The sequence below is a fragment of the Corapipo altera genome, unplaced genomic scaffold (assembly GCF_003945725.1).
Source record: "Corapipo altera isolate COAL_440 unplaced genomic scaffold, ASM394572v1 49, whole genome shotgun sequence".
Classification (NCBI taxonomy): Eukaryota; Metazoa; Chordata; class Aves; order Passeriformes; family Pipridae; genus Corapipo; species Corapipo altera.
This window is the reverse complement of record NW_020884879.1, coordinates 8,126,174-8,153,270: the sequence shown is the minus strand read 5'-3', so window position 1 is coordinate 8,153,270 and position 27,097 is coordinate 8,126,174. Positions and strand designations below refer to the sequence as shown.

General features: G+C 36.6%; 1 protein-coding gene across 4 annotated transcripts in view; it reads right to left on the bottom strand.

Annotated features, from left to right (window-relative positions):
* Positions 1 to 27,097, bottom strand: part of SNTG1 (syntrophin gamma 1) — a 342,205-nt gene that overhangs the window by 12,154 nt on the left and 302,954 nt on the right. For all 4 annotated transcript variants that reach the window (XM_027638780.1, XM_027638782.1, XM_027638783.1 and 1 more), the window contains 2 exons: positions 21,271 to 21,423; positions 14,602 to 14,694 (listed from right to left, as the gene is read on the bottom strand). In XM_027638780.1, the coding sequence (XP_027494581.1) occupies positions 14,602 to 14,694; positions 21,271 to 21,423 (246 nt within the window). The remainder of the gene's footprint in view (positions 1 to 14,601; positions 14,695 to 21,270; positions 21,424 to 27,097) is intronic.

The window sequence follows — 27,097 nt, the reverse complement described above, 5'->3', positions numbered from 1 at the left end:
GTTTTGTCTTAGTAACCTGAAAAGGACTAAAAGGACAGCATCTTAACTGTGCACAATACATAAAGCAAATGCTAGAATTTTTCGCCAAAATTCTTTCTGTGTAGTTGCCCCTTCCACATAAAAATAAACACCTAGTCTCAGCACCACTTTCATTCTCTGTGTGTATGTGACAGGTGAGCTCCCATCTGCCATAAACAGAGTTAAGGACATCGTGTTTTGGACAAACTAGAAGGATCTGGCAATTTAGGAGAAAATATATTTATTTCAAATGCTGTTCTCCTGAGTCAACCAATCTGTGCTACAGAAAATAGAATAGTTTCCCCCATCTCTAGGTGTGTGCAATTCCTTTGACCTTGTTTGATAAATGACGTTTACTTATATTGTGAGTTCAAAACAAAACAAAGCAATCCAATATATCATTCAGGTGGTTATATTCCTACCTGCTTCGTAAACTTCTTTTTTTTACAGATCTATGTAACTAAACAAATCTTGTCAGAAGATCAAGACCATTGCCTTTCTTCAGGAACAGCAAATCTATTTAAGCTATGAGAAATGTAAAGGGCATTGATTGTCTCTTTATCTCAGGAGAAAACAATTGAAGAAATGAGCTATCATCTTTCTCTTCTCCGATGATGTATGGAAAAGCCAGGAGAGAGATGCAGCATTAACAAAGGACCCTTAGTTGGGCAGGTAAAATCCCAGGGTACCTGGCCTTATTTCAAGTCAGATTAAGTTTGAGCGAAGATGAAGGATCTATAGAACTGTGGTACTTTGACATTTCCATACAGTTTTACCATGCACATCATTCCCACTCAGAGGAAACAGAATGACAGTCACACCAAACCACAGGCATGACTCAGGAACACACTTCAATTTATGCATAACATTGGTTTTGGAGACTCCTACTTAGCAATGGCTCTTTCTTAACTACACTGCAAAATCAGGTCTATAGTGTGAAGAGGACTAATCCCAACAAAATTTCACTTCAACCATCAGGATAGCAAAACAAGCTCCTAGAACTGACAGTTTCTTTGCAGAGATGACTAAACACCTTCATCTAAAGTGTAAGGAGTAAAAATGCTATTGACAACGCATGAAATTATTCCCACATGAAAGAATTATCTGTTCCTTTTGAATGATCTTCAACAAATTTCCCCCAAAGATGTCCACATGATGGAGAGTTCTTTTTGCAAAAATAAGAGTAGGGAAATGTTTTGAGTTTTAAGTTATCAAGTCAGGAATGCAAAGTATTTCAAGCTAGTCACCCTGGTTATTTCTTTGTTTTACACAATCTCTGAATAACAGTTCCTACATCCTTGTTTAAACTGGGAAAAACTGGTTCTCTCTAATAGACTCTGGATATGTCCCTAATAGACTGTGGATGTGTCTCTACTCCAATATATCATACTATATTGAAAGTGTAGCAACTATCTTAAACTACTTAAACTAGATGTTCAAATTCTAGATGGTAAAAACTGGGTAAATTAGTTAAGCATATGCCCATTAAGACCCATTTAATTCATGTCTCCTACCAAAGAAGCTGAAGTGCTGCTCTGTGTAGCCAGAACTGCACATTTCGCAGATAAAGTAGATGTACAAGGTGATGCAGAATGCTGTGACTGCAGTCACATTGCCCTCAAAGTACAGTGTCTTGGAGATGCTGGATTACTTCCACTTGTGTTTTCATATGTCCTAAGCATGGTTCTTTTCTTCTTTTCATTTTCATTACTGCAAAACGCATAAGCAGTGAACGGGGACCAAACCTATACTTTTTCAATGATTGTTTCATAGTGCCAAAGCAAGAAAGGAAAGACCAGACACACTCACCTAAGCACACAGTTTCACACAGATGTGCAACTGCAGCATTGACAAAAACACATGAGACAGAGAGTTTCACATGTTGTTATCTTTCATATACCTGTGGGCTGACTTCAGTGTCACAGTGCTCACTATGGTGACTATTCTGAATCCTAATTTTAAATAGGAATAAGTACCCTTGGGAACACTGATCTACTCCACTGTCACTGTAGTGTTGTCTTCATGTTTTTGAATATCACAGCTCCTTAGAACCATTTGTCGAATGCTTGCCTCAGTGAGATAGCATGGGTTGTTATTATTTTGTACAAATATATTTATGTATATTTATTGACTTCTAAGTATTAAGTACATTTGTAAAACATGCTGGCCTTTTCATAAATTGCCAAACACCTAAATATGTGTCATATAAATTATTCCTAAATCAGTTTTCATGAATTATAAAATATAAGCAGAAGTACTTATTGGTTTGAAGGTACAGTGTTACTGAGCTCAACACTCTATAATACATTCTGATAGGGTTTCCTTTAGCTGGTAAAAGCAGCCTATTTTCTTCAAATACTTTCCTTGTATAATCCTCAGTAACTGTGCATAACACATCACTGAGAAAATTTTATAGGACTATATATAGCATTTTTCGGAAGCAATAAATTTTCGTATATCCTAAAACAGAATTGACAGGGGGACCAGGTGCCAAAATGTAACCAAATTAAAAAAGTTTCTTTTGTAGTTAGTGGCATCAGCTACTCATGAGGACTCTGAGACACCTTTCAAGTTTAGGCACACAACCTTATGATGCCTTGATGTAAGACCAAGATGAGAACTCAATATGCCCTATTTATTGCCTTGAAAAGTGAATTCTCATTCAACGAGTAAAAGTAGGACTTGTGAAAACAGCAAACAGTCCAATCCAGAAAGTGGGGACCAAGGTAATAGTATATACTGAAAATACCATCTTCACAATTTCCATACTCCCAGTGTAGTTGCAGAAAATCTGACATAATTAATCCATGTTTTGGGAAATGCACTGTAAGAAGACAATCTCTGAACAAATATGGTATGTAACATGCATAAAATTGAAAACAACGAATAAGATATAAATCCTTTACCCAATTATTATTCATAGATTGCTTTGGTTGTTTTTTTCATTTTATATCATTTAATAAAATTAACTTCAAAGAATAGCAGAATGCAGTGCAAACAAATAAACAGTGCAGACAAGATGACAAATTAGGTTTAAGACTTGACATCTCTTGAGATGCTATTAAATTATTGTAATAAGAAATCATCAAAAAAAACCCCTGTATTCACTGAAATTAATAGGATTTTTTCCTGTGACATATCTGAGACCAAGATTCTCCACCAATACCTTTTAATGAGAAATATTTTATTTATAAGTAATCATCTAGGACTCATTTGTTCTAGTCTTTGCAACCAAATTACTGCCTATTATCTTCTGCTAGTGTTATTTTGCTATAATTACCCAAGGATGCTCTCTGCTTGCATATTTTTATTTTAAAGTTGGGACATAAATGCAATACATAAATGACACATGGAAGAAAAGCTCTTGACTTCTATACCTGTAATACTTTGCTGATGCTTCCTACAGTCATAGAATCATAGAATCATCTGGGTTGGAAGGGACCTCAGACATCATCAAGTCCAACCATTCATGGTTACTAGATCATGGCACTAAGTGCCACATCCAGTCTCATCTTAAAAACCTCCAGGGATGGAGAAGCAACCACTTCCCTGGGCAGCCCATTCCAATGCCTGATTACCCTTTCTGTAAAGAATTTCTTCCTAATATCCAACCTAAACCTCCCCTGGTGCAGTTTAAGACCATGCCCTCTTGTCTTGTTGATAGTTGCCTGGGAGAAGAGACCAATCCCCACCTCGCTCCAACCTCCTTTCAGGTAGTTGTAGAGAGTGATGAGGTCTCCCCTGAGCCTCCTCTTCTCCAGGCTGAACAGCCCCAACTCCCTCAGCCTCTTCTCATAGGACTTGAGTGAGTCTCTTCACCAGACTTGTTGTTCTTCTCTGGACCTGCTCCAGCACCTCAATATCCTTCCTGAACTGAGGGCCCAGAACTGGACACAGGACTCCAGGTGTGGCCTCACCAGCGCTAAGTCCAGGGGAAGAATCACTTCCCTGGTCCTGCTGGCCACACTGTTCCTGATCCAGGCCAGGATGCCATTGGCCTTCTTGGCCACCTGGGCACACTGCTGGCTCCTGTTCAGTTTCCTGTCAATCCAAACTCCCAGGTCCCTTTCTGCCTGGCTGCTCTCCAGCCACTCTGCCCCCAGCCTATAGCACTGCATGGGGTTGTTGTAGCCAAAGTGCATGACCCAGCACTTGGCCTTGCTGAACCTCATCCTGTTGGAATCAGCCCAACTCTCCAGCCTGTACAGGTCCCTCTGCAGAGCCCTCCTACCCTCTAGCTGATCGACACTCCCCCCCAACTTAGTGTCATCTGCAAATTTGCTAATAGTACACTCAGTGCCCTCATCCAGATCATCAATAAAGATATTAAACAGGACTGGGCCCCAACACTGATCCGTGGGGGACACCACTGGTGACCAGCCACCAACTGGATGCAGCACCGTTCGCCATCACTCTCTGGGCCCTGTTCCTAACCCAGTACAGAGTGCCCCTGTCCAAGCCATGGGATGCCAGCTATTCCAGGAGTGTGCTGTGGGAGATGTTGTCAAAGACTTTGCTGAAGTCCAGACAGACCATATCCACAGCCTTCCCCTCATCCACCAGGCAGGTCACCTGATGATAAAAGGAGATCAGGTTGGTTCAGAGAGGACCTGCCCTTCCTAAACCCTTGCTGGCTGGGTCTGATCCCTTGTCCATCCTGTAGGTGCTGTGTGATTGCACTTAGGATGATCTGCTCCATAACCTTGCCAGGCACTGAGGTCAGACTGACAGGCTTGTAGTTTCCCGAGTCCTCCTTCCAGCCCTTTTTGTGGATTGGTATGACATTTGCCAACTTCCAATCATCTGGGACATTCCCAGTGAGCCAGGACTGTTGGTCGATGATGGAGAGCAGTTTGGCGATCTCTTCCTCCAGCTCCCTCATCACCTTTGGGTGGATCCTATCTGGTCCCATAGACTTCTAGGGATCCAAGCGGCTCAGTAGGTCACTAACTGTTTCTTTCTGGATTACAGGGGGGTTGTTCAGATTCTTATCTCTTTCTACAAGCTCCAGAAGCCAGTTGTCCTCAGGGCAACCTGTCTTACTGTTGAAAACTGAGGTAAAGAAGGTGTTAAATACCTCAGCCTTTTCCTCATCTTTGATAACCATATTCCTGCCCATGTCCATTAAAGAATGGAGGTTTTCCTTGCCCCTCCTTTTGCTATTGATGTATCTGTAGAAGGACTTTTAGTTATCCTTCACAGAAGTGGCGAGATTCAGTTCAAGTTGTGCCTTTATCTCTCTAATTTTCTTTCTACATGACCTAGCTATATTCCTAAACTCTTCCTGAGTAGCTAGCCCTTTTTTCCATAATCAGTAGGCTCTCTTCTTTACCCTAATTTCCTTCAAAATCTCCCTGTTCAGCCAGACCCATCGTCTTCCCCGCTGGTTTGCCTTTTGGCACACTGGGACAGCCTGCTCCTGAGTTTTCAAGACTTCCTACTTGAAGCATGTCCATCCCTCCTGGACCCCTTTGTTTTCAAGGGTTGTTTCCCAGGATACACTCTGAACTGGTCTTCTGAATAGGCTGAAATCTGCCCTCTGGAAGTCCAGCGTAGATGTTTTATTGATGGTCCTCCTTGCATCCCTGAGTATTGAAAACTCTATTATTTCATGGTCACTGTGCCCCAGACAGCCTCCGACACCACATCGCCCACCAGCCTCTTTCTGTTTGTGAACAGAATGTCTAGTGGGGTCCTATCCCTGATAGGCTCATTTACCATCTGGAGCAGGAAATTATCCTCTATACAATCTAGGAATCTCCTAGGTTGCCTCTTCTCCACTGTGTGGAGTTCCCAGCAGACATCCGGTAGGTTAAAATCACTCACAAGAACAAGGGTTGGAGATTTTGAGACATCTGCCAGCTGCTTGTAGAATAATTCATCACCCTCATCATCCTGGTTGGGTGGTCTGTAACAGACTCCCACCAGGATGTCAGCCTTGTTGGCCTTCTTGATTCTGATCCACAGGTACTCAACTGTATTGTTACTGACCTCAAGTTCTACAGAGTCAAGAGACTCTATAACATACAGAGCCACCCCTCCACCTCTCCTACCTTGTCTGTCCGTTCTGAAGAGCTTGTAGTCACTCATGGTAGCACTCCAGTCATGCAAGTCATCCCACCACATTTCTGTGATGGTGACTATATCATAACTTTCCTGCTGCACGATGGCTTCCAGCTCCTCTTGTTTGTTAGCCATGCTGTGTTCATTGGTGTACATGCACTTCAGCTGGGCTGCTGATTTCACTCTTAACTCGGGCTTTCCACCCTTATAGTCCTCTCTGGAGAGCCTGATTTCAATCCCTTCCCCCTTCAAATCTAGTTTAAAGCCCTCCTGATCAACCCTGCCAACTTATGGGCTACAGTCCTTTTGCCCTTCCTAGATAGATGAAGCCCATCTGATTTGAAGAGATCAGGTACCATGGAATTTGCCCCAAGGTCAAAAAAAACAAAATTCTGCCAGTGGCATGAATCCTTTAGCCACCTATTGATGAGTTTTCTGACTCCTCTCCTCATTCATCCCTGCTACTGCAGGAACTGAGGCAAACACCACCTGTGTTCCTGTCCCATTAACTAATTGACCCAGTCCCTTGAAACTCTGGTACTTCTATTAATGTCATTAATGTCACTAATGTCATCACTGCCAGCCTGGACTACCAACAGTGGATAATAATCTGAGGGCCAAATTAGCTCAGGGAATCTCCTACTCCTCACGTGGGCCCCGGGAAGGCAGCAGACCTCCCTGTGAGTTGGGTCTGGTCGACATATAGGGCGCTCAGTCCCCCTCAGAAGGAGTCACCGACTACAACTACCTGTCTTTTTTTCTTTATAGCTGTAGTTATGATCTGTCTGGCAGACAGGGTGCAACCAGGAGACCCTCCAGACAGATCTTCCTCTTGATTGTCCTCTACCTGATTCTCTGGGTCCAGGGCCTCGTACCTGTTCTTCAAGGGCACCATGGGAGGTGATGGGGGTCGGGAGGGGATTCTTTTACCTCTCCGGTCAGGGATCTGTTTCCACTCCCCCCCCATCTACTTGGTTTGCTCCATCTGCCTGATGGCAGGAAGGGCAGGGCATCACCGTCTCCAGCTACAAATGAAGAAAATTATATTACTTCTATTCTTAGCACTAGTGCTAAATCTAGAACACATATTCTGCAAGGGACCTTAGAAAGTACTTTTCCATTCATATTATGTCAATTTGCTACTCATTCCCAGAATTCTGGACTAAACCACATACAATTTTGATGAGATGACATCAGGCAAAATCACTTGCCATCTAGATAATGGCATCAGAAATGTGGAATACACATTATCAGTTTAGGATATGACTGGGAATGTTAGGGTTTTTGTTTTGGGTCAAGGAGTTGTTTTACTCTAAACAGAATAAAAAGGCAACTATATTTTTACCTACCAAGGAATATGCATAGAAATGTGAGTGTCGGACTAGTCCATGGCTCTGTGATAGCTATATGATCTAGGAAGGATATAGAGGACATTTTGCATTGGCAATAGGAAAGAAAAACTGTATTATGTCAACATAGAATAGATAGATTTAACTTCTGTCCTATAGTTTCAGTGTTGAACTACCTTCAATATATTATTTAACAGTCTGGCCTCTTCTGTGTTGGGTTATGCACTGTGGACCATACTTGTTCTTGCAGAAAGACTATTTACACCTAAAAAACTTGTGCAATAGTGTTTGCACCACATACTGCAATGGCATCATTTCACCTGCCAGTGAAGCTGCATGAGGAATGGCTGAGGTCACTTGGCTTGCTCAGGTGGAGATGAGGAGACTGAGGGGAAACCTCACAGCAGTTTACAGCTCCTTCACTAGGGGAAGAGGAGGGACAGGCACCAATCTCTTCTCTCTGGTGCCCAGTGACAGGACCCAAAGGAATAGCATGAAGCTGCATCAGGGAGGTTTAGCTTGGATATTAGGAAAAAGTTCTTCACCCGGAGGCTGGCTGATTACTGGAACATGCTCCCCAAGCAAGTGGTCACAGCACCAAGCCTGATAGAGTTCAAGAAGTGTTTAGACAATGTTCTCAGCCACATGATGTGATTCTTGGGACTGTCCTGTGCAGGGCCAGCAGTCAGACTTTGATGATTTTTGTGGATCCTTTCCAATTTAGGATACTCTATGACTCTATGAAATACAGGTTTTATTTATACTTTCCATTGACATGAATCATACAGATTTTATCATGTAATAGCAAAAGAAGTCTGGCTTTTGGTAGGATGCTTGGGAAAAAAAAAAGAAATAATCTGTCAGTGTTTTATAATGATTAGACAGCTACATCTCAGACCACGTGTAAATGATGGAGTAAACAAGAAAAAGATGTAGCTGTATTTTTCCAACACTGTTTCCTTTTTCTTGATACTCTGACTGATTGAATTATTCTTCCTTTTAGGTTTTTAAGGCAATTTTTATCTGATATATTATAGACTTATGCTAAGGTTCAATGGGCACCTTTCAAGCTAATGCTGTTTGTTTTCTGACTAAAATAAGCAAAACTCCTACAAGTCAAACTACATCAAGAGCAGATGCCTTGCAGGTCCTTGTTTTCAAGAATAAAAGTAACTGGGTCTTCAGGCACCTGGGATACACCTTAATTTGTCTGTCTCATAGCTAATTGAGAAGGATTGCATTCTTGCAAAGTGGCACTTTGGCCAGACTTATAGCAGCAGAAGGGAACTGAGTAGGATTAAGATCTTGTTCTTGCTCAATTCTACCGTGTTACCAATCCCTGGAGAGTGCCTTACTACAAAAGAATTATGGTCCAAGGCAATTTCCTTTGTCAACTGCTGCAGCTTTATAACTGTAAAGGGAAAGACAGGGGAGGACACAGAGAATAAAGAACAAAAATGAGACAAAGAAAAAAACCAAGCAAGTCAGCCCTTATAAAATAAGAGTTCTTGTGCATTACTGAAATTACATAGAATGTTAAAAGACTACGGTTTATTTGCTTGGTACTGACAGACGACCTACCAACTTTTGTTTCTAGCCACGGAACATAAAACTGTATGAACCATGCTTGATGGTTTATATTAAAGTTATAGTAGCTATTTGTTCAGCGTTTCAATTTCTGAGCACAGAAAAAGTATTTTTTCGCAAGAGTTACATCATTAAATCTCCATCTTGAAGTAAGTCCAGTTTCCTCTTGCCTTCTCTATTACTAAACTTTGGGTATCAAGGGGGTTTTGCATGCTGTTTTATTTCAATGTGCTGTATATGTATTAGTTGAATGAAGGAACAGACCTTAAGGTATGTATCCCGAGAAAACATGGAGTTTTTTCCTAAAGAAATTCAGAGAACTACTGCTCTGTGTGATTTAGTAGTCAGTCTTTCAGCATGAAAAACAAATTAAATATATTTGCAATGCTGCTTATTGTTTACAGTGTATTCTCTTTTTTGATGAAGTGCACAAGGCTTCTGCAAGAGAACAGAGGACAGGTACACCGAGCTTTGTTGATATGAGCCCTCTGGGCCATAATAGAGCTTTTTGTTACTTTGTTCTAGCACCACCGTATAATTCAGCAGCACCTTAATCTATTTTCAGTCCTACAAGGAATGATTTTTTTCTCTTCTGACAAATATATATTTTTGACTGCTGGTTTAATGAGCAGTAAATGTGATGGAGTACAGTCATAGCACTTTGCACAGGTAGGTATATTGCAATGTATATTTACACAAACATATATATTATTCGGAGAAGTTATGATGCAAATATGCACATTTTAGAAAAAAAATCTAATGAATATGCCAGTATAAACAGAAACATGCATAACATACATGTCTATGTATATTCACCCATACACTTTAAGTATAGTCATTTTTTTTTTGTTAGGAGCATGTTAAAAGTAAGTTATTGAATGCCACTCAAGTAAGTAGTTTCACATACTGGATCACTTTCAGAATAGTATTTAGATAAATTTTTGTACACATCTTGTTAATCTGTATAATCTAGCAGTTTCCATATTAATTCTTAAGGTTGGCTGCAAAACCTTATTTATAAATGCTTATTGCATGCCCATACCTAACATAAATTATCCACAAGAGTCATATTTGTTCATTAAAACATTGATGTCTATTTGTTAGCTAATGTTAGACAAATTTAGGACCTGAATTGCTGTGCTATAATTGTGTAGGACTTGGGAAAAATATTTTCTTCAATAGAGATTGATACACAATGCTGCAAAAATTACCTAGGGTAAAATTCGGTTTGTAACTTCTAAGATCAAGTTAGATCAAACTAATGTTTTGCTTATTTTTAGAATTTTCATCGTTTAAAAACAAATAAACAAGATAAGTTTCCTGTATTACAAATAAAGCAAATGACATTGCATTAAAACTGGTGGATATTTTTATGAAGAAATTCCTAGTGGAAGAGATGCTGTGGGGAAATTCCCTATTGATCGGATTTAAACTTCCATGTATATCAACAAAGGAAGCAGGAGGCCTTTTGACTCCAGGTATATACCTACTGCAAATGGAGGACTACATCACACAAATAATCAGACATTTGCCAATGTCTGCTTGGCCTCTATGTCGCAGTTTGCTTTCATACCATACCTTGTTAGTAATAAAAAGAGATGACATCTTGCACAGAAACCTTAGCTCTAGAAAGTGCTACAGAAGAACAAGGACACAGATATACTTGTTGCTACTTGTTCAGGGAGAAAAACTATTTTGTGTCCAAAATTATATTTGGTATTTTACAAACTGCTTAACTGAATTAAAAAATAATTTTCTTAAATGTTGGAAGAATCTGATTTAACTAAGCAGTTTTAAAAACTGTTTGTTTTCCTTTCAGGAAATTACAATGGTTTGTTACAAACAACAATAGCAATAGAGCAACATACCAAATGCTCTAAATGATGAAGTACTGTTGACTTTAAGAGCTATCAGTCAGAAAATAAATAAAAGAAAGAAGGGAATAGGCAGCAGAAACAGCCATGATTTATGTCGGTGCTGTTATAATCACATCACAGTACAGATTTGTTCTGAATAACTCAGTTTAATACTTTGTGTACTCATATTTATCATCCATCTGTACAGACAGAAACAATGTTTTTATCAAATTATGATGTGTTTAATGTGAAATACATTTAGCACAGATGACAGTTTTTAACCACTAATTTTAACTTACATAGTTAAGTATTATATAAAGATTAAATGCTAATAAGCATGGAAACAAGCCACACAGGGTTGCACGGCTTTTGTCTGGAAACCATAAGAATAATGAGAACCATTACGCTCCATAAACTTGTTCATGAAAATTGGAAGTGAGTTTGGGGTTTAGAACGTTTGTGAAATTTTGACTGCAGTTTTTCAGTCATGTTGGACAAAACTTATTATTCTACTTAAAACATAAGAGAAAGAAACAATTTAAATATTATTGCATTGCTTACATAACTGGAACATTTGAATAGCTGAATAACAGTTAATCATGAGTTAAAGAATTTGGCTTCCTTCACTTAGCTTATTAGTGATTATGAACTTTTAAAGACAGTTCACAGTCAACTCATTAGTGATTAAGAAAGAAAACTTAAAATACCATATGCACAACGCTAAGGATAAAATTTAAATTGCCTCAAGATTTACTGAAGGTACCACTGCAACAAAATATAAGACAGGGCTTCTCAGGTGTCCCCAGAAACTACTTTGTCTCAGAAACTAGTTTGTTTTATGAAGATCTTTGTGTTCTAGAAAATCTGTAAGTGCCATAAATAAATAATAATAATAAAGTATTTAACGATATCCATTAGATCTGTTCTCCAAGTACTTGTTCAAGACCTTCTCTGAATTCATTAAAACATTTTGAATTTGCTGTGTTTTTCTTTGAGAAGTGAGAAACATACCAAATTAACAGTCCTGTTTGACACTGAACTCTGAAGTCAATAGAATATGGCTTTGAGTTAAGCTCTACCCAAAAAAGAGTGGTTGAAATTGGTATGAGCAGTGCCAAAATAACAGAAGTGAACATGTACAAGAGGAGGAGTACTAAGATGATCAGAGAGCTGAAGCACCTCTCCTATGCAGACAGGCTGGGAGACCTGAGGCTATTCAGGATGGAGAAGGCTGTAGGGAGATCTTCTTGCTGCCTTTCAACAGTTAAAGGGGGCTTATATGAAAGATGGAGAAAGAGCTTTTACCAAGGCCTACAGTGACAGGACAAGGGACAATGCTTTTAAACTAGAAGAAGGTAGAGTTTAGATTAGACATAAAGAAGACATTTTTTATTATGAGGGTGGTGAGTCAGTGGAAGAGGTTGCTCCAAGAAGCTGTGGATACCCCATTGCTGAAGGTGAAAAGATGATAGTTGTACTGATTTCTCAAATACAAATTGTAGAAAATCATAGAACTTATAAAGAATTATATGTAAGTATCTTTTTCATGAAAAGTATGAAATTTTAAATAATGTCTTTGTCTTTAATACTGAGTATCTTAATTCATGGGACATTTCTTAGGATTTGTGTACAGTCTTAATCCATAAATGAATATGTAAATATTAATAAGTATAGATAATTTAATTTAAATTTTAATCATGTTTTTCTTGTCCTGAAAACTGCTTTCCATTCTTCATTGTTTTCTCTGAATTTTCTTGGAAAATAATAGATTTTGATTTCCTGCTTCATATGAACTCCTTCATTATGTGAAGAAATAATACTTTTAGCCTTTGTGACCATACATGTCTAGTTTATGTCTCAGTTTATGTCAGACTAGCAATATTGTTGAAGAACACTCCAGTATAGACACAACTTACACCTGTTATCATCATAATGAAGATAGTTGAGTAAATTTTTGGCTAAGAGAATTGCAGCTTTCATCTTTCCATCAAATGATGGAGACTAGGTAATATTTTTCCTGTTTAGGCACTCATTAAAATGTGGTTGATACACTTAACAACAGGTTTTAGACAAGTTTTCTTCCTATGGCTTGTTTGGCAATTTTAACTCTAGCAGTCACTTGACAAAAGATTATATTTTTTTCTACTGTATTGTTTCTCTTCTAATGCAATTGCCATCCTTATCTCACACTGCCTAAAGTCTAATGCCTAACAAAACAACATCTTTTTTTTTTTAATTCATGGTGCTATTTATACTTTATTCTAACATACAATACAATACAAGGAGTGATGAGTTCAAACTGAAAGAGTGGAAATTTAGGTTACATATGCCAAAGAAATTTATTGTAAAGATGATGAGGCACTGGAACAGATTGATCAGAGAAGTTGTGAATGTCTCATCCCTGGCAGTGTCCAAGGCCAGGTTGGATGGGGCTTTGAGCAACCTGGTCTAGTGGAGGTGTCCTTTCCCATGGCAGGGCAGTTGAAACTAGATAATCTATAAGATCCCTTCCAACCCAAACCATTCTATGATTCTGTAATATTATATATATATATACACATTATATATTATATTATATATATTTTTATATAGGTATTATATATAAAAATATTATTGAAGGGTGAGGAAAAGTCCACATTTTTTTACTGAACCACTGCATTTTAATTCTGTTGCACTGATTTTTTGTGTAATACCCTCTAAACTGATAGTGCCATTTCACTGATGAATCATTCAAGGTTTTTTGCATAACAAAAAGAAACATACATACATAAGTATTTGAATTCCAAATTTACCACTCTTTGTGCAAACAAACAACAGAATGGAATAAAAGGGTTCGGATGAGCAGAGTAATGTTGTGGGAAAGGTTGACTTAAAATAGAATATAAGAGCATATTCTGTAGTCAAAAGGGCATTTCCAGCAATTCCTGGCAGCAATATTGCAGCATGTCAAAGAAAAACAGGTACTGAAGAGAAGCAGAACTTAGAAGAAAGATTTCACATTCTCACATAACAGCAGTGTCAAGTAGTAGCACTAAAGCCTGCTTACATTTTAGTACTTGCCAACAATTAGTACAATATTCAACATGCTTAGGCTCTCAATGACTTTAATGAGATTTGGACTTGCCATAATGTAATCTGGAAACTGATGCCATACTATTTACTGAATAAAGCAAACTCTTTCATCACTTGTACTGAGTTTTTTTTGAGACTGATGGGAAAAGCTGATGGGTGAGACGTACAGACTATGGTTGATTTATACTTTTACAGACACCTGAACAAAATACATCTAAAACAGAAACTGGGAATTGCTATAATAGCACACACTCCCACTCATGAAACACGAGAAGAGAATGGAAAGTTATTTTCAAAACTCATAGATCAGCTTGAAACCAAGAAGATTATTTCTTCTCAAAACCAAAGACACATCAGCAAAAGAAACATCAAACTCAATCAGTGTGGGCTTTCATGTGAAATTAATGAATCAAGATCTGATGGTTGTTTCAGATTGATATTGGTATTGATTTTTCAATAACAAGCACATAAAGAAGACAACTTCTCACATAATCAGAAATCAGTCCTGAATTTAAATTAAAGCATGAGAGATTTGACAAGAGATGATCTATTTCTATAACAAAGAGAAGGACATTTTAAGGATACTACTTATCTCAAAATGTTAGAAAAAACAAGGAATAATAATAGTGTTATAGAAACAAGTCTTAGAACTTTACCTTTGTGGCAGCATCAAAACAAACAAAGCCCGTGTTAAAGTCAATGGTAAGTCCCATAAGATGACTCTCCAAAACACACGCATACGTCTTGCACTGTAAAAGAAAAAACAGAGAAGGTAGTCACCACAGAACACATTTCTTAAAAAACTTTCTAGAACCACTATTTCTATGTCTTTATTCTAATGTTTATATTTCTCAATATTATTATCAGAAAAGAGTAATTTGTCTGTAAATACATCCATTTATTGTCAGTGTATTTCAAATCAAAGAATTTTGATGAGTGATGAAGTTACCTAAGTAATGTGAAAATAGGCTTTCCTTCTATTAGGGAAAAAATTAAACTGAATCAGAATTGCCTCAGTGACTTATCAGTGCAAATTACTAAAACCAAAGTTTTATTATTCTCAAACCCTCTTATTTATTTTTCATACCCAGTAAATTTTAACATTAACATATTCCTTTTAGCTTTTTAAGAAAAAAATAAATCATATGTAAAATATCTCTTTGGTATGCTGTTTCCTGTGGTTCTGTGTTGTCCTAAATCAACAATTTAGCAACTCATATAATCATATGAAATACCTTTTTTGCTTCAGCTAGTAGACCAATATATCTCAAATATTTCTATGATAAACCTTGAAATCCTGAAAGACTTTCTCATTCCACAATTTTTATATATATGCATCTATTTATTTCCATAACATCACACTTCAACACATGCCGTGAGACATCTATTAAAATAATATTCAGGATCAAAACTATAGCTGTGCTTGGAGGCTGACTTCAGGTACAAAACGACAGACTTGTATTTTTCATCACAAAATATGTAAGAAAAAGTTAAAACATTTCCAAATCTGTTGTAAGTTCTTTAAAGAAGCCATTCTTATTTTATAGACATTTTACCCTCCAGATTAAATTAAATACAGGTATATTCTTCAAAAATTGATGTAGCCACTAAAAATATGAAATGATACCAAAGACTTCCATGATCTATAATGTGTCAGAGTATCAAAATATAAATTGTAAATATAGTAACAACATGAGTTACTAAACTACTAGTATTACAAAAGTACCTATGATTATTTTTGGCATTTTGATTATCAAGGATAAATCAAATGCCTTTAGTTATATATTCTTTCAGTGGGCAGTTTGGATTCTAAATGGTCTTCCCCAGAACACAAGAAGCTGAAAGGTGCATTAACAGCTTCTAACAGTTCAAATACACATTGCAATGAAGGAAAATTGAAAACTTCACAGTTAGTTTTCATATTAGCAAATAAAACTGGATTTTTTTTCTTAGATCAGCTACACCATAAAACAGCTATGAATATGTAAACTTTGATTGTAAATAAATGTTATTGAAAAAGAGGATATTGTCTTTGGCACCATCTCATTAGTATAAAAAATAGTATTATATAAAGTATCATGGCTAGGCTTCGCAAACGAAGATTTGGGAAGGGCGCTACCCATATTTGCTACAAGTGCGCTGGTGGCTAAAAAAGCCAATACAAGATAGACAAGACCAGTTGCAAAAGGCACAGCAGAAAGACTCCTTAGGTGATATTGGCAAGACATGATTCTTTCTGCGTTGTCTTTTCTCCTCGAGAGTGATCCTGAGTGCGTTCTCAAAGGAAGTAGCAATAGGTTATTAGAAAGGGATCAGAAAGTGCATCACCATATCTGACTTGGCCATGCTGATCCTCATGAAGTAAGATGATTATTTTAAGGAACCTGGGGGGACATCCTAAACGTTCCAAAATCTGCCACAGACCTTTTCTGCTCACAGTATTGAAAGCCTTGGTGAGATCAACAAAGGTTACATAGAGACCTTTGTTCTGTTCCCTACACTTATCTTGCAGTTGTCTGAGAACAAATACCATGTCTGTGGTAGTCCTGTTGGCTCTGAAACCACAAAGTTCTGCTATAACCCGTTCAAAAGTATTCTTGCCAGGATTTTGCCAGCAATGGAGAGCAGAGTAATACCACGGTAATTTGAAAAGTCTGATTTATCTCCTTTCTTCTTATACAAAGTGATGATAACTGCATCACAAAGATCTGATGGTAGTTCTCCTAGTTCCCAACAGCACATCACAAACTTGTGGAATTTAGCATGGAGTGACTGGCTCCCATGCTTGCAAACTTCAGGTGGAATTCCATCAACCCCAGCTGCCTTGCCAATTTTCACCTGCTGTATGACCTTAAGAGTTTCTTCCATAGTAGGGGCAGTATCCAATTCATTCTTCACCAGTTGTTGTGTAATGTGCTGAATTGCTGAGTCTTGAACTACATGGTTAGTATTGAAAAGAGTCTGAAAGTGTTCAGACCATCAATTTAGAATGGAGATTTTATCTGTGTGAAGCACCTGACCATCTGCGCTGAGTAGAGGGCTTCGGACCTGGTATGTAGGCCCGTATGCTGTTTTCAAGGCCTCATGGAATCCCCTGTAATCACCCATATCTGCGCATAATTGAGTTTTTTGTGCTAGATTGATCCACCACTTGTTCTGGATGTCACAGAATTTCTGTTGGAACTTGCTGCATGCAAAACAAAAGGCTGCTTTTCTTACATGACAAGATGGCAGCGCAAGGTGTGCTTGGTGAGCACAATTGCTGGATCTTTTGATTGTTTTCATCAAGCCAGTCCTTGTTCTTCTTGAAGGACAACCCTAAGGATTCTTCAGAGGACTGCAGGATGTTATTTTTAATATGTTACCAAAGTGTTTCAGGAGAGGGATCTATGAAATGATTTTCGAGCCTAGTTTGAAGATTTGCCTGGAATCTGTCTCTCACTGTGACTCTTTGAAGATTGTTAATTTAGAGTCTCCTCCTTGGGATACCACCCCTTTTAGGTTTGAACTTAAGGTTGGAGTTAAGTTTACAGCACATTATAAAGTATATATGTAAAATACATATATAAATTATATATGTAAAGTAATATATTTCAGTTACTTATAGTTAATGATTCACATATGCAAGAATGTTCAGGTTTTGCATGCAAAGTAAAAAATTTACAGTTTTGTAGAACTATATTGCAAACTTCTAATGAGATACAAACTACATTTTAATTTGTAAACCCCCAAGATCTGGAACAGACTCAGAGCCTCTACCAGATATTAAATTTTGGCAAGGAGACAGTATATCATATTTAAAATACATATAGTCATCTAAATTCATCTAACTGCACACCTCAACACCAGAGGTGAACCTACAGTGTGCACTGCAGCACCTTGCTGAGCTGGCACAGCTACCTTTGCTTAAGCACGGCACTGTGCCTGGTCTAATTAGCCTCATTGGGAAGTTAAGATTTATGAGAAACAGGACATAGTCTTGGTTCAAGGCTGCACTGAAAAACCAAACTGCTTCCTATCTTGAAGGTTCCTTATACAAAAGGGAGTGTGCAGTTGATGAAGTATCATGTAGTTCAGCTCAGTGTAGTTATTTGTAGGAAGAAACTGCAGACCATCAGTAGCAGCTGATGCTTTACTTCTATGTAAGACCCTCTATGCCCTTGGATCATGTACTCCATGATGTTCAAAATAATTCAGAAAAGCAAAAATGTGAGAATAACAAAAAGATCTTGCGACAGTGAGATTTCAGTTTCTTTAGGGAAAAATGTCCCTTGGTTTATGCATGTGTTGTATGCACTTGCACATATTTCTGGGTCACAACTCAGAGCAGGAGTGTGAACTTTTAGACACTAATTAACTTTGTTAAGATTTTTCTCATCTTTATTTTCTTTAAATTGTTATTTAATTCGATCATTTGAGAAAGCAAAAAATGCAGAAATTGTTCCCCAGATCCAGGACAATTTAATATTTCTTTTATTTTAACAAATATTTTAAAATCTTAAAAGTGACTTTTATTTATATATACTGTGAATGTTTGGCTTTGCTTGCTGATTTCTCACACAGAGCTCATGAAAACTTTATCAGAACTGAAGCATCCCCCTCCCAAAAGAAGGAAAATATACCAGCATTCATTTTTTTTGTTCTCTCACAGAATACAGAATCTTAAATTGGTTTATGAATAATACAATGGATCAGGCAGGGGCTGAAGGAGACAAACCAAAGTTGTTCCTTAGATTTTATTTCCTCAATACATACAGTTTAAATTACGGAAAAAACAATACATTGAGAGCTTAGCTTAAGCTATCTCTGAAGCTGAAGGAAACCATACTATAAATCCAAGACTTAATTCAGACTTTCAAACTCAGATTCAACTTCAATGAAGGTAAATGTTAAAGTACTGCAACACAAAACTGCTTATATAATAAACCTTATATTAGAGAACAAACAGCTACAATACAAACAAGGACAGCAATAAAAAAAGTCACAACGGAAGAGGTGAAAATTTTAGCTTAAAGTAGCAGGAACACAAAGGGAACGTGACAGTCATATATAATCGCACATTGTTATGCAAGTCAGAGAATTCTTAGATTCTTCGTACAACGATGCTGTGAGATAGCAAGGAAAAAGGATCTTCAATTCAACTATTTTTTTTCTTTTAATAGTTAATAAGGAAAATGGATTAACATCACTTACTACACTAAACTAACAAAAAAGCAACTAACCTATCAAAATACCACTAAATTATTGCATCATGTTTTTAAATTATTATCAGCTTGATGATGCCTCCTGTAATACATTTCTTTTCTAAAAGAACACAAATTATATATTTATAATGAGGCATTTAAAAATACTTTAATTCATTATATGTTCTTTGGAATTAGATCAGAATAGGGTCCTTATTAACCTCTTGTGGAGGTTAATGCCAAATTATAGTCACTGAGTATCTGTTATTATTGGTATGATTATGGAATAGTTGAATAATTTTAAAAGGCAGTTTTAAACTGCAGTTATATTTTGAAAATCATAAGACTTTATTGTAAGGAAAACCTGCACACAGATAGATTATCATTCATATTAAATATAAATAATCATATGAATATGATTTATTAAGCCCTAATTTTAGTAAAACTGTACAGGTGATACCTTAATTTTGAACTTGTCACCTTTTTTTTTTTTTTCTCACAGTGCAGTGAAAGAACTTGGAGACAAATTATACTACCAGGTTTTTCTGCATCTTTAAATTGCTGGATGAAAGCAGAAATGGTTGTTGAAAGGAAAATGAGGAGGCCAAATTCAGTTATATTAAAAATATTTCTTTTTTTTTAATTGAGATAGAGAAAATATAGAAAAAAAGTTGAAATAATGATTTCCACAATAACAATCTATCATGAGAAATCCGATCATCCAGCTTTACAGATTTGCTATAATCAATCAATCAGTCAATCAACCTCAGGAAATCATTACTTTGTGCTTTTAGTTGCTACTCTGAACTTTAGGAGAGAGAAAAGAAAGGTGCAATGGTTAACACTAATCTGAGGTTAAGATTATTAGGGAAATTATTTGGGGGAAGTATGAGAGCAATTTTGAATAAAAGAAAAACTAGGAATGCTATAGTATAAATCAATATTAGAATAGAAAAAACAAGAAGTGGCTTCTGAGCTAAAACTTATTCATGAAAAATGCCATATATTCTTTTATTGATGGCACAGTAATGCTTCTATAAACTGTGTTGTAGTCATTTATATAAGGTAAGAAAAGTTTCTGTAAAAGGTAACACAGTGTATGAAATAAAGAGAAAAGTTGAACCTTCTCCAGCTCCTCCAACAAAGGTAATACACATTAAAACTGACAGCAGTGTAGTCTTTCCAAAATGGATCATTATTAGCATATCCTAATTCGGTCTGTCTGCATGTGGTGCTTCATAGGTCAGAATAGGACTAATATATAACTAACAATTTGTCTGAATAAAACTGTGTCAGTGCTTGCATTCCCAGGACAACACAGAAAATGCATGAGCCAATACTTGCACAGGCTAATATGCTAATGTAACTCCTGTGGGTGTGTATAACTCATGGTAACATCAACTAAAGTTGTTCTAACCACTTGTATATTTTATGACTAGAACATCAATATAACAACTAGGATTAGGTAAGTTATAATTGTGGTGTGTGGTTTTTTCTCCTATTTAAAGTAAAAAAGTCATGACTTTTTGGTCATGTGAGGGAAACAAAGTTATCTTTAAACACTCCCATAGGTTATTTTGCTATAAAAATTCACTAGTAATTGGCACCTGACTGTCATCCATCTCTGCTGTCATCTGACAATTGAGTAAATACATAAGAAACAAGAAATGTGTGAAGAAAGAATAGTGTATCTGAGCTACAATTTTGTTCTTGCTTGTATCCACTGAGTACTTAATTCAGTGTACTCTCATTCCCGGTATTACAAGGACAACTTAATTCCTGCAAAGTTCTCTTGTGAAATCCAGTAGCAAATAGAGTAGCATGCAAGACAGTAAGGATATCTAAACAGCTGCTTTTTGTCCCTGATCTATAGATTGCTTTTCTGCATTTGTCCATGAACTTCAGTTAACAAATACGTATCACCAAGCCATAATAACTCAAAGATTGTATCTGAGGTGATCTCTTCTGAACGTCAGATCACAAGCTGTTTGGGAACACCAACAGGCTTCTTATGCAATTACTTACATAAACAATAATAATTTGAGAACTGCAGAAGGTCAGAAAATTTCTTAAATTGGATCATTATTTCATATGTACCTAATTTGTTAATGTACCGAAAGGTGATCAGGCAGTTATTCTCACCTGTATCCGTTCAACTTCTAAAAAAGTCGCTGTTTGGAAGGCTTTTTCCCATAGTGTTAGGTCAGACTCTAGCTCCACAGAAAAGTAAAGATCTTCTCCAGATTCAGACTGGACACTGAAGCAATGTTTCCGCCGGTCCAGTAGATCACTGTCCTGATGAAAACCTGAAGTTATATAATCTGGCATACATCAATTAGTATTTTTAATTGCAAACATCTATGCCTCAAACTCAGCATTTTTAAATGGCATTTTTAATGCTAGTAGTAACTACTGAGGAACTGAAAACTAGGGTTTTGGTCTAAATATTGACATTTCAATGAATTTAAAACAGGACACCTATATGCAGAATGGTACAGAAGCACACAGTATATCTCTGGCATAATTTGAATATTTTAACAAATCACTTCTCATAATGTTATCAGCTATACATTTTTAGATTAGATAAATTCTATAAAAGGTGTCCACTTTCTATTCACATGAAGAACACAAATATCAGCTTCTCTGACCTATTTGACTCACACACTCTGCTCTGGAACTTTGGTCAAAGGAAGAAAGAGACTTAGTTTAAGCAGTGTGAAAAGTCCATCTGCCCTATTTTCCCTATAGATAAGTTCATATTTCTGATAGCTTACAAAATTCTACTTAGAATTTGTCTTTAAATGGATACTGCCAGTAGAGACTACAGTGGCTACCAGTGGTTAGGTTGCTGGCTTTGGACCTGAAGGAGAAAGTTACTTTTGGCTTTACTTTCAACATAACGCCGCACAATGAATATCAGGTTATAAATATTTAAGAATGATTGCTAGCATTTGTAATTGGTACTAAACAAAGGAATAAGCAAATTAATCAGGAAATCCATTCACTAAAATGTTTTCAAATATTTATTTATTTGTTTGTTTGTTTATTTATTTAGTATGGGATGCTTTATGTTAAAATTCTGCCACACAATTTGTCCTTCTGAATAATACACTTGCAGAAACAAGTTTAATTAATTTTTGTCCCTGCCATGCCAAAGAAGTTGCCACAAGTCACACTTTCATCAGCTGTCCTTGCCAATACATCTGGAAATTTGGTTATAAGTAGCCTGTGTGCAACTTCTACAATGCTACCCCACAGCAAAAGACACAGTTAAGATCAGTAAAGGAGACTTACAGGACAGTATTGCTTTCTACTTATACACAACTTGAATAGACCAAGGGGAGCATAATCAGCTGATACAAGCTGGAAGAGCACCTTACATTTTTAAAGTCATCTCTCCCTGGGGCAGAGAATTAGGAGCCTAAAGCTGACTGAGAATGGAAATACAAAAAACAGGAACCTGTCTGAAACTATTACTCTCAGGCATACAAGTAGGCAATGGTAGATCATACACTACTTTCCCCTTTCTATTCATTCAGTAGATGTGTGACAGACCTCTTCAAGAAAGCCAGTACAGCATGCATTCATGAATGCTTCTGGTTCAAGACTGCTTTACAATTTCTAGAAGAATCAGCTATGGAGGCAACATACCCTCTCTTTGCAATCACCGTGACAAAACCAAGTTGCTAGGATTTTAAAATGACCAGTCGCTGTGGAATAATCTCCTTACTTACTTCCATCAAGTAGCTCAATAGCATTAAGTCATGTGTGGAAAAATCAGCATGAACACAGGCTGTTCGATTTACAAACAGCATTTAAAAAAAAATTATTATTCTCACAGATTTTTCTTCCAATGTTCAGAGGGCTGTGTAATTGAACCACTTAAATGCAGCTGAATAATAGCCTATGTCGTATGACAAATACCTATGTCTTTTTTTTTCTATCTTTTTTCTCCATTTTTTTCCCCTTCCACTAAGACCCTTCTACTAAAACTAAAGTGTTAATTCTGCTCACAGTATGTTCTGACCAGCATTCAAAAAGAGGTTATAATGTCTAGATTATTGTTAATGACACCTATGCTCCATTGCACACATAGCCTCAAAGTGCACAGAGCAGCAGCAGGGTGACAAATGTTTAGCCTTGCAGATATGTGTAGCAAAATAAAACTTAGAATCACAGAAGGGAACTTAAAACCATCTAGTTCCAACCCTCTGCCATAGGCAGTGACACCTTTCACTAGACCAGGTTGATCAAAGCCTCATCCAACCTGACTTCGAACACTTCCAGAGACAGGGAATCCACAACTTCTCTGGAAAACCTGTTGCCTTACCACCTTCCCAGTAAAGGATTTTCCAGTCTAAACCTACTGTCTTTGAGTTTGAAGACATTCCCCCTTGTCCTGTCTCTACATGCTCTTGCAAATAGTACCTCTTCATCTTTCTTACAGGCTCCCTTCAGGTACTGAAGGGTCACAATTAGGTCACCCTGAAGCCTTCTCTTTTCCAGGTTGAACAATCCCAATTCTGGATGACTGTCAGACTCTCACTCCTCCAGGGAAGAAAACTACTTCTTATACTATAAGAACTCTGGAAGCACTTCTTGTCTAACAGGTCTTAAGCAGCCTCTTTAATTCACTGTGTTTCCAGAGCTACACTTGATTGAATGGGCCTGTTGGTCCATAACCAAAGGGTCCTATTCAGCATGGAGTCTGACAAGACTCATGTGTAAGGTACATGCATTTCCTGGAGAAGGCTTTAGTTCTTCATAGCTGTAACCTCAGAAGAAACTAAAAATATTTTGAACTCATCTTTACTTATTCTTGACAATAATCAGTAAAGAACAAGTAATTATTGCTAATGCAAACTCTTAAACCTTTTTTTAAACATGACACTAGGCATGTTTAACTCTTAAACCTTTTTTTAAACATGGCACTAGGTGGGATCACGGGAATCACTGTCATTAAAACAACTGAAGTAACAATCCCTGTTTTTAAATGGGAGAGAGCTTAGTGCAGTGCTCTGTTCCAGAATGCATATCTCTATTTATCTGGGCACAGTTAAGGTTTTGTGCTTTTGAATTACATTGTTAGACTCTTCAATTCTTACAGGTGTTTTTTACCTATTGAGAAGAATATGCTGTCTACAAAAAAGAGAAGAGTCATTGTGTAGACTGAGAAAAACAAAATGTTAAAAGTTTTACTGAGATAGAACTCAAAAAGTGTTTGAAAAATGCAAAAATCTCAGAAGAGTCTTCGAAATGATTAAAAAAAGCCCACATATTTTATTATCAACATTGATAGCAATATTGATACTAGATTTACTAAGCATTACATCAAACCTAGATGATGAAATGAGAAAGAAGAGCCAAATGGTGTCCACAATATTTATCCAGGTTTTTGCTATTTGTATATGAAAATGAGAGCATGCTTTGATTTGGAAAAGATCTAATCAGTACTAGGTAGCATTTCCCCTCAGTGTTTTACATATAAATATGTATGTCAAATATTACATCGTATTGTGACAAACAACACACATAATGTACTAATTTATTATTCTATTCATTTATAATTATAATTTATATTCTATTTCAATTTTATTTGGAATGAAAACAAAACTCAGCATTTCCACAGAAAAAACCATTTTGACAGAATAATAATTTCAATTTGTGATTAGCTCTAATGTATGTACTTGTGATTTTGATATCAATAGCTATGGTTAAGTCCATGGTAATACAAGTTTAGATCAAATACATTTAAATAATTTGCTTTGATTTTTCTAAAATTACTGATATACGTATGAGGTACTTCTTTACTTGTTAGCGGTATTCCATCCTACTTGTAAAAATATTTTTTGGGTAAGGTTCCCTTTAGTACTGCTTCTGCTTCTTTTTCTGTAAGATCTTCCTTCAGTTTTGCATTTGTTTTCAAGCATTTAAAATCTGTATTTTAAATTTATAGATCTAATCATGTTTCCATCTTTACAGTTGATAACTTCAGGAAAAAATATGTAGCAAGAGCTAAAAGACAGGTATCCAAATGTCCTTATAAAGAGAGGAATTTAAAGTAAAAATATTTTTTTTTAGATATCCAAGTGAGAATTGTCCAAAAGCATCTGCAAATTTAAGATAAACTTGTCAGGAGTCTCAAAAACAGGTCTGGATTAAGCAGGAATCTTCATTAATTAACTTTTACCAAACTCTTATTTCAGCTAAAATATAAAATGTCATTCTACCCATTTAAGAATCTGCTATGATCCTGCATTTTTATATGCACTTACTAGCCAGTGACACGAGCCAGTTTCGTGTTGTTTTTTTGAGGACTCTTTCATATTGTTAACGATTAGCTGTACCATTTGCCCCAATATTCTCAATGTGAATTAATAAAACTCTCCGAAGAGGAACAGGTACAAAACTTCTAGCAGTATACTCATTACCTACTGGAGGGAATGTAGTCCTGCTGAAGGATGGGCTGTGAGGAAAGTCACTGGCTTACACCCAGTTTCAGGGTAATCCAGCATCTCTGCTGACAGGACAGTATGACTCCTGCTTGTCTAATTAATAATGATATCCATGTTAAGTGAGAGTAATAAATTTGTCTAAGGGAACCAAGCATGGCTCATTAGGCAGGTCCTTTCAAATTAAGGCAGAATGCTTCTTTATGACTAAGTAGTGACATTGCCCTCTCTTCTGCAGTTTTTTCTCTTTTGAAAGGCTGCTCCCTCCAAAAGCAGCACTGTTCCTCTTTTTATTACTCATGTATTTTCTTTTTAAGTATGATGATTGCATGAAATACTTGTATTTTGGTTACTATTTAAATCTGCTAAGATGCATGCAATCCTCTTGAGACAGTCAGTAAGAGCAGAGTTGTTCTATTCTACAAAGCTCTGTGCAATAGAAAACAAAGCTCAGTCTATCACTTTCATGCTCATGGTATGACTTTTACCCATGAGGTGCTCAAGTAAGGATGCTGGTTTACCTGTGAAGTTATATATAGCAGTGCAAATGCAAGCAGTTTTTGACATTTTATGTAAACAATTCATGTAAAATGTTCAAGACCACCCTAATCAAGAGTTGTATACCTAAACAGACAAAATAGATCTTGCCTTTGAAGATAATTTTATTTCAGCTGTTAAAATGAAGTAAATATTCATGATTTGCACATTAATTATAGTAATTCTTAATAACACACAGATGAGAAAACAAGTAAATCCTGTTTTGTTTGTTGACTAATTTAGACAGTTCTGCAGAGAGAAATCTGTCCTATCATAACCAAGATTCAAACCTAAATTCTCAGAAAATAAAAAGAATTTTCTCATCAATTCAAAAGTGCAATAACTCCAAGACTGTAAAACCTAACCACTTTGCACTTGCAGCCATCAGTGCCCTGATTATTTTACTGTTTCTGTCTCCTTTCACTTATCAGTTCTGTCTACATAAACATACATCTTTTTTTCTAAGGGCTTCTAATGATCTATGTCTTTATCTGGAATTTTGGGAACACTTTGCTTGAGCATCACCATTAGTTGCTATAGTGATGGTTCTAATAGCATTTACAGGCATCAGGGAATAGATTTGCTCAGAGTGAAAAAAAGACACTGTTTCCCCAACATATCCTCATTAGTCAAGTGACAAAATTAGAATTACCCATGCAGGCATGCATGTGTTTGTACATAGCTCATCTTATTTGGACTCTCTGAGTTTTAGTGTTAAAAAGTGAAAAGAAAATGTTGAAATTGCATATATATATATGCATTTAAATAAACTCAGAATTGCAGCTAAACTGAAACCGAACAGAATATTTTTTCATGTCCAGATTTTATAAAAAATCTTTTTTCTCAAGGGGAAAAATATTTATAATTGCAGGATAAATTTTAGTTTCAATTAAATTTCCATTAGAAGGATGTGTCTGATTGCTTAAGAGAAATACAAAGGTTCATTCCCTGTAAGTTATTAGGTACAGCAGTAAGCTTGA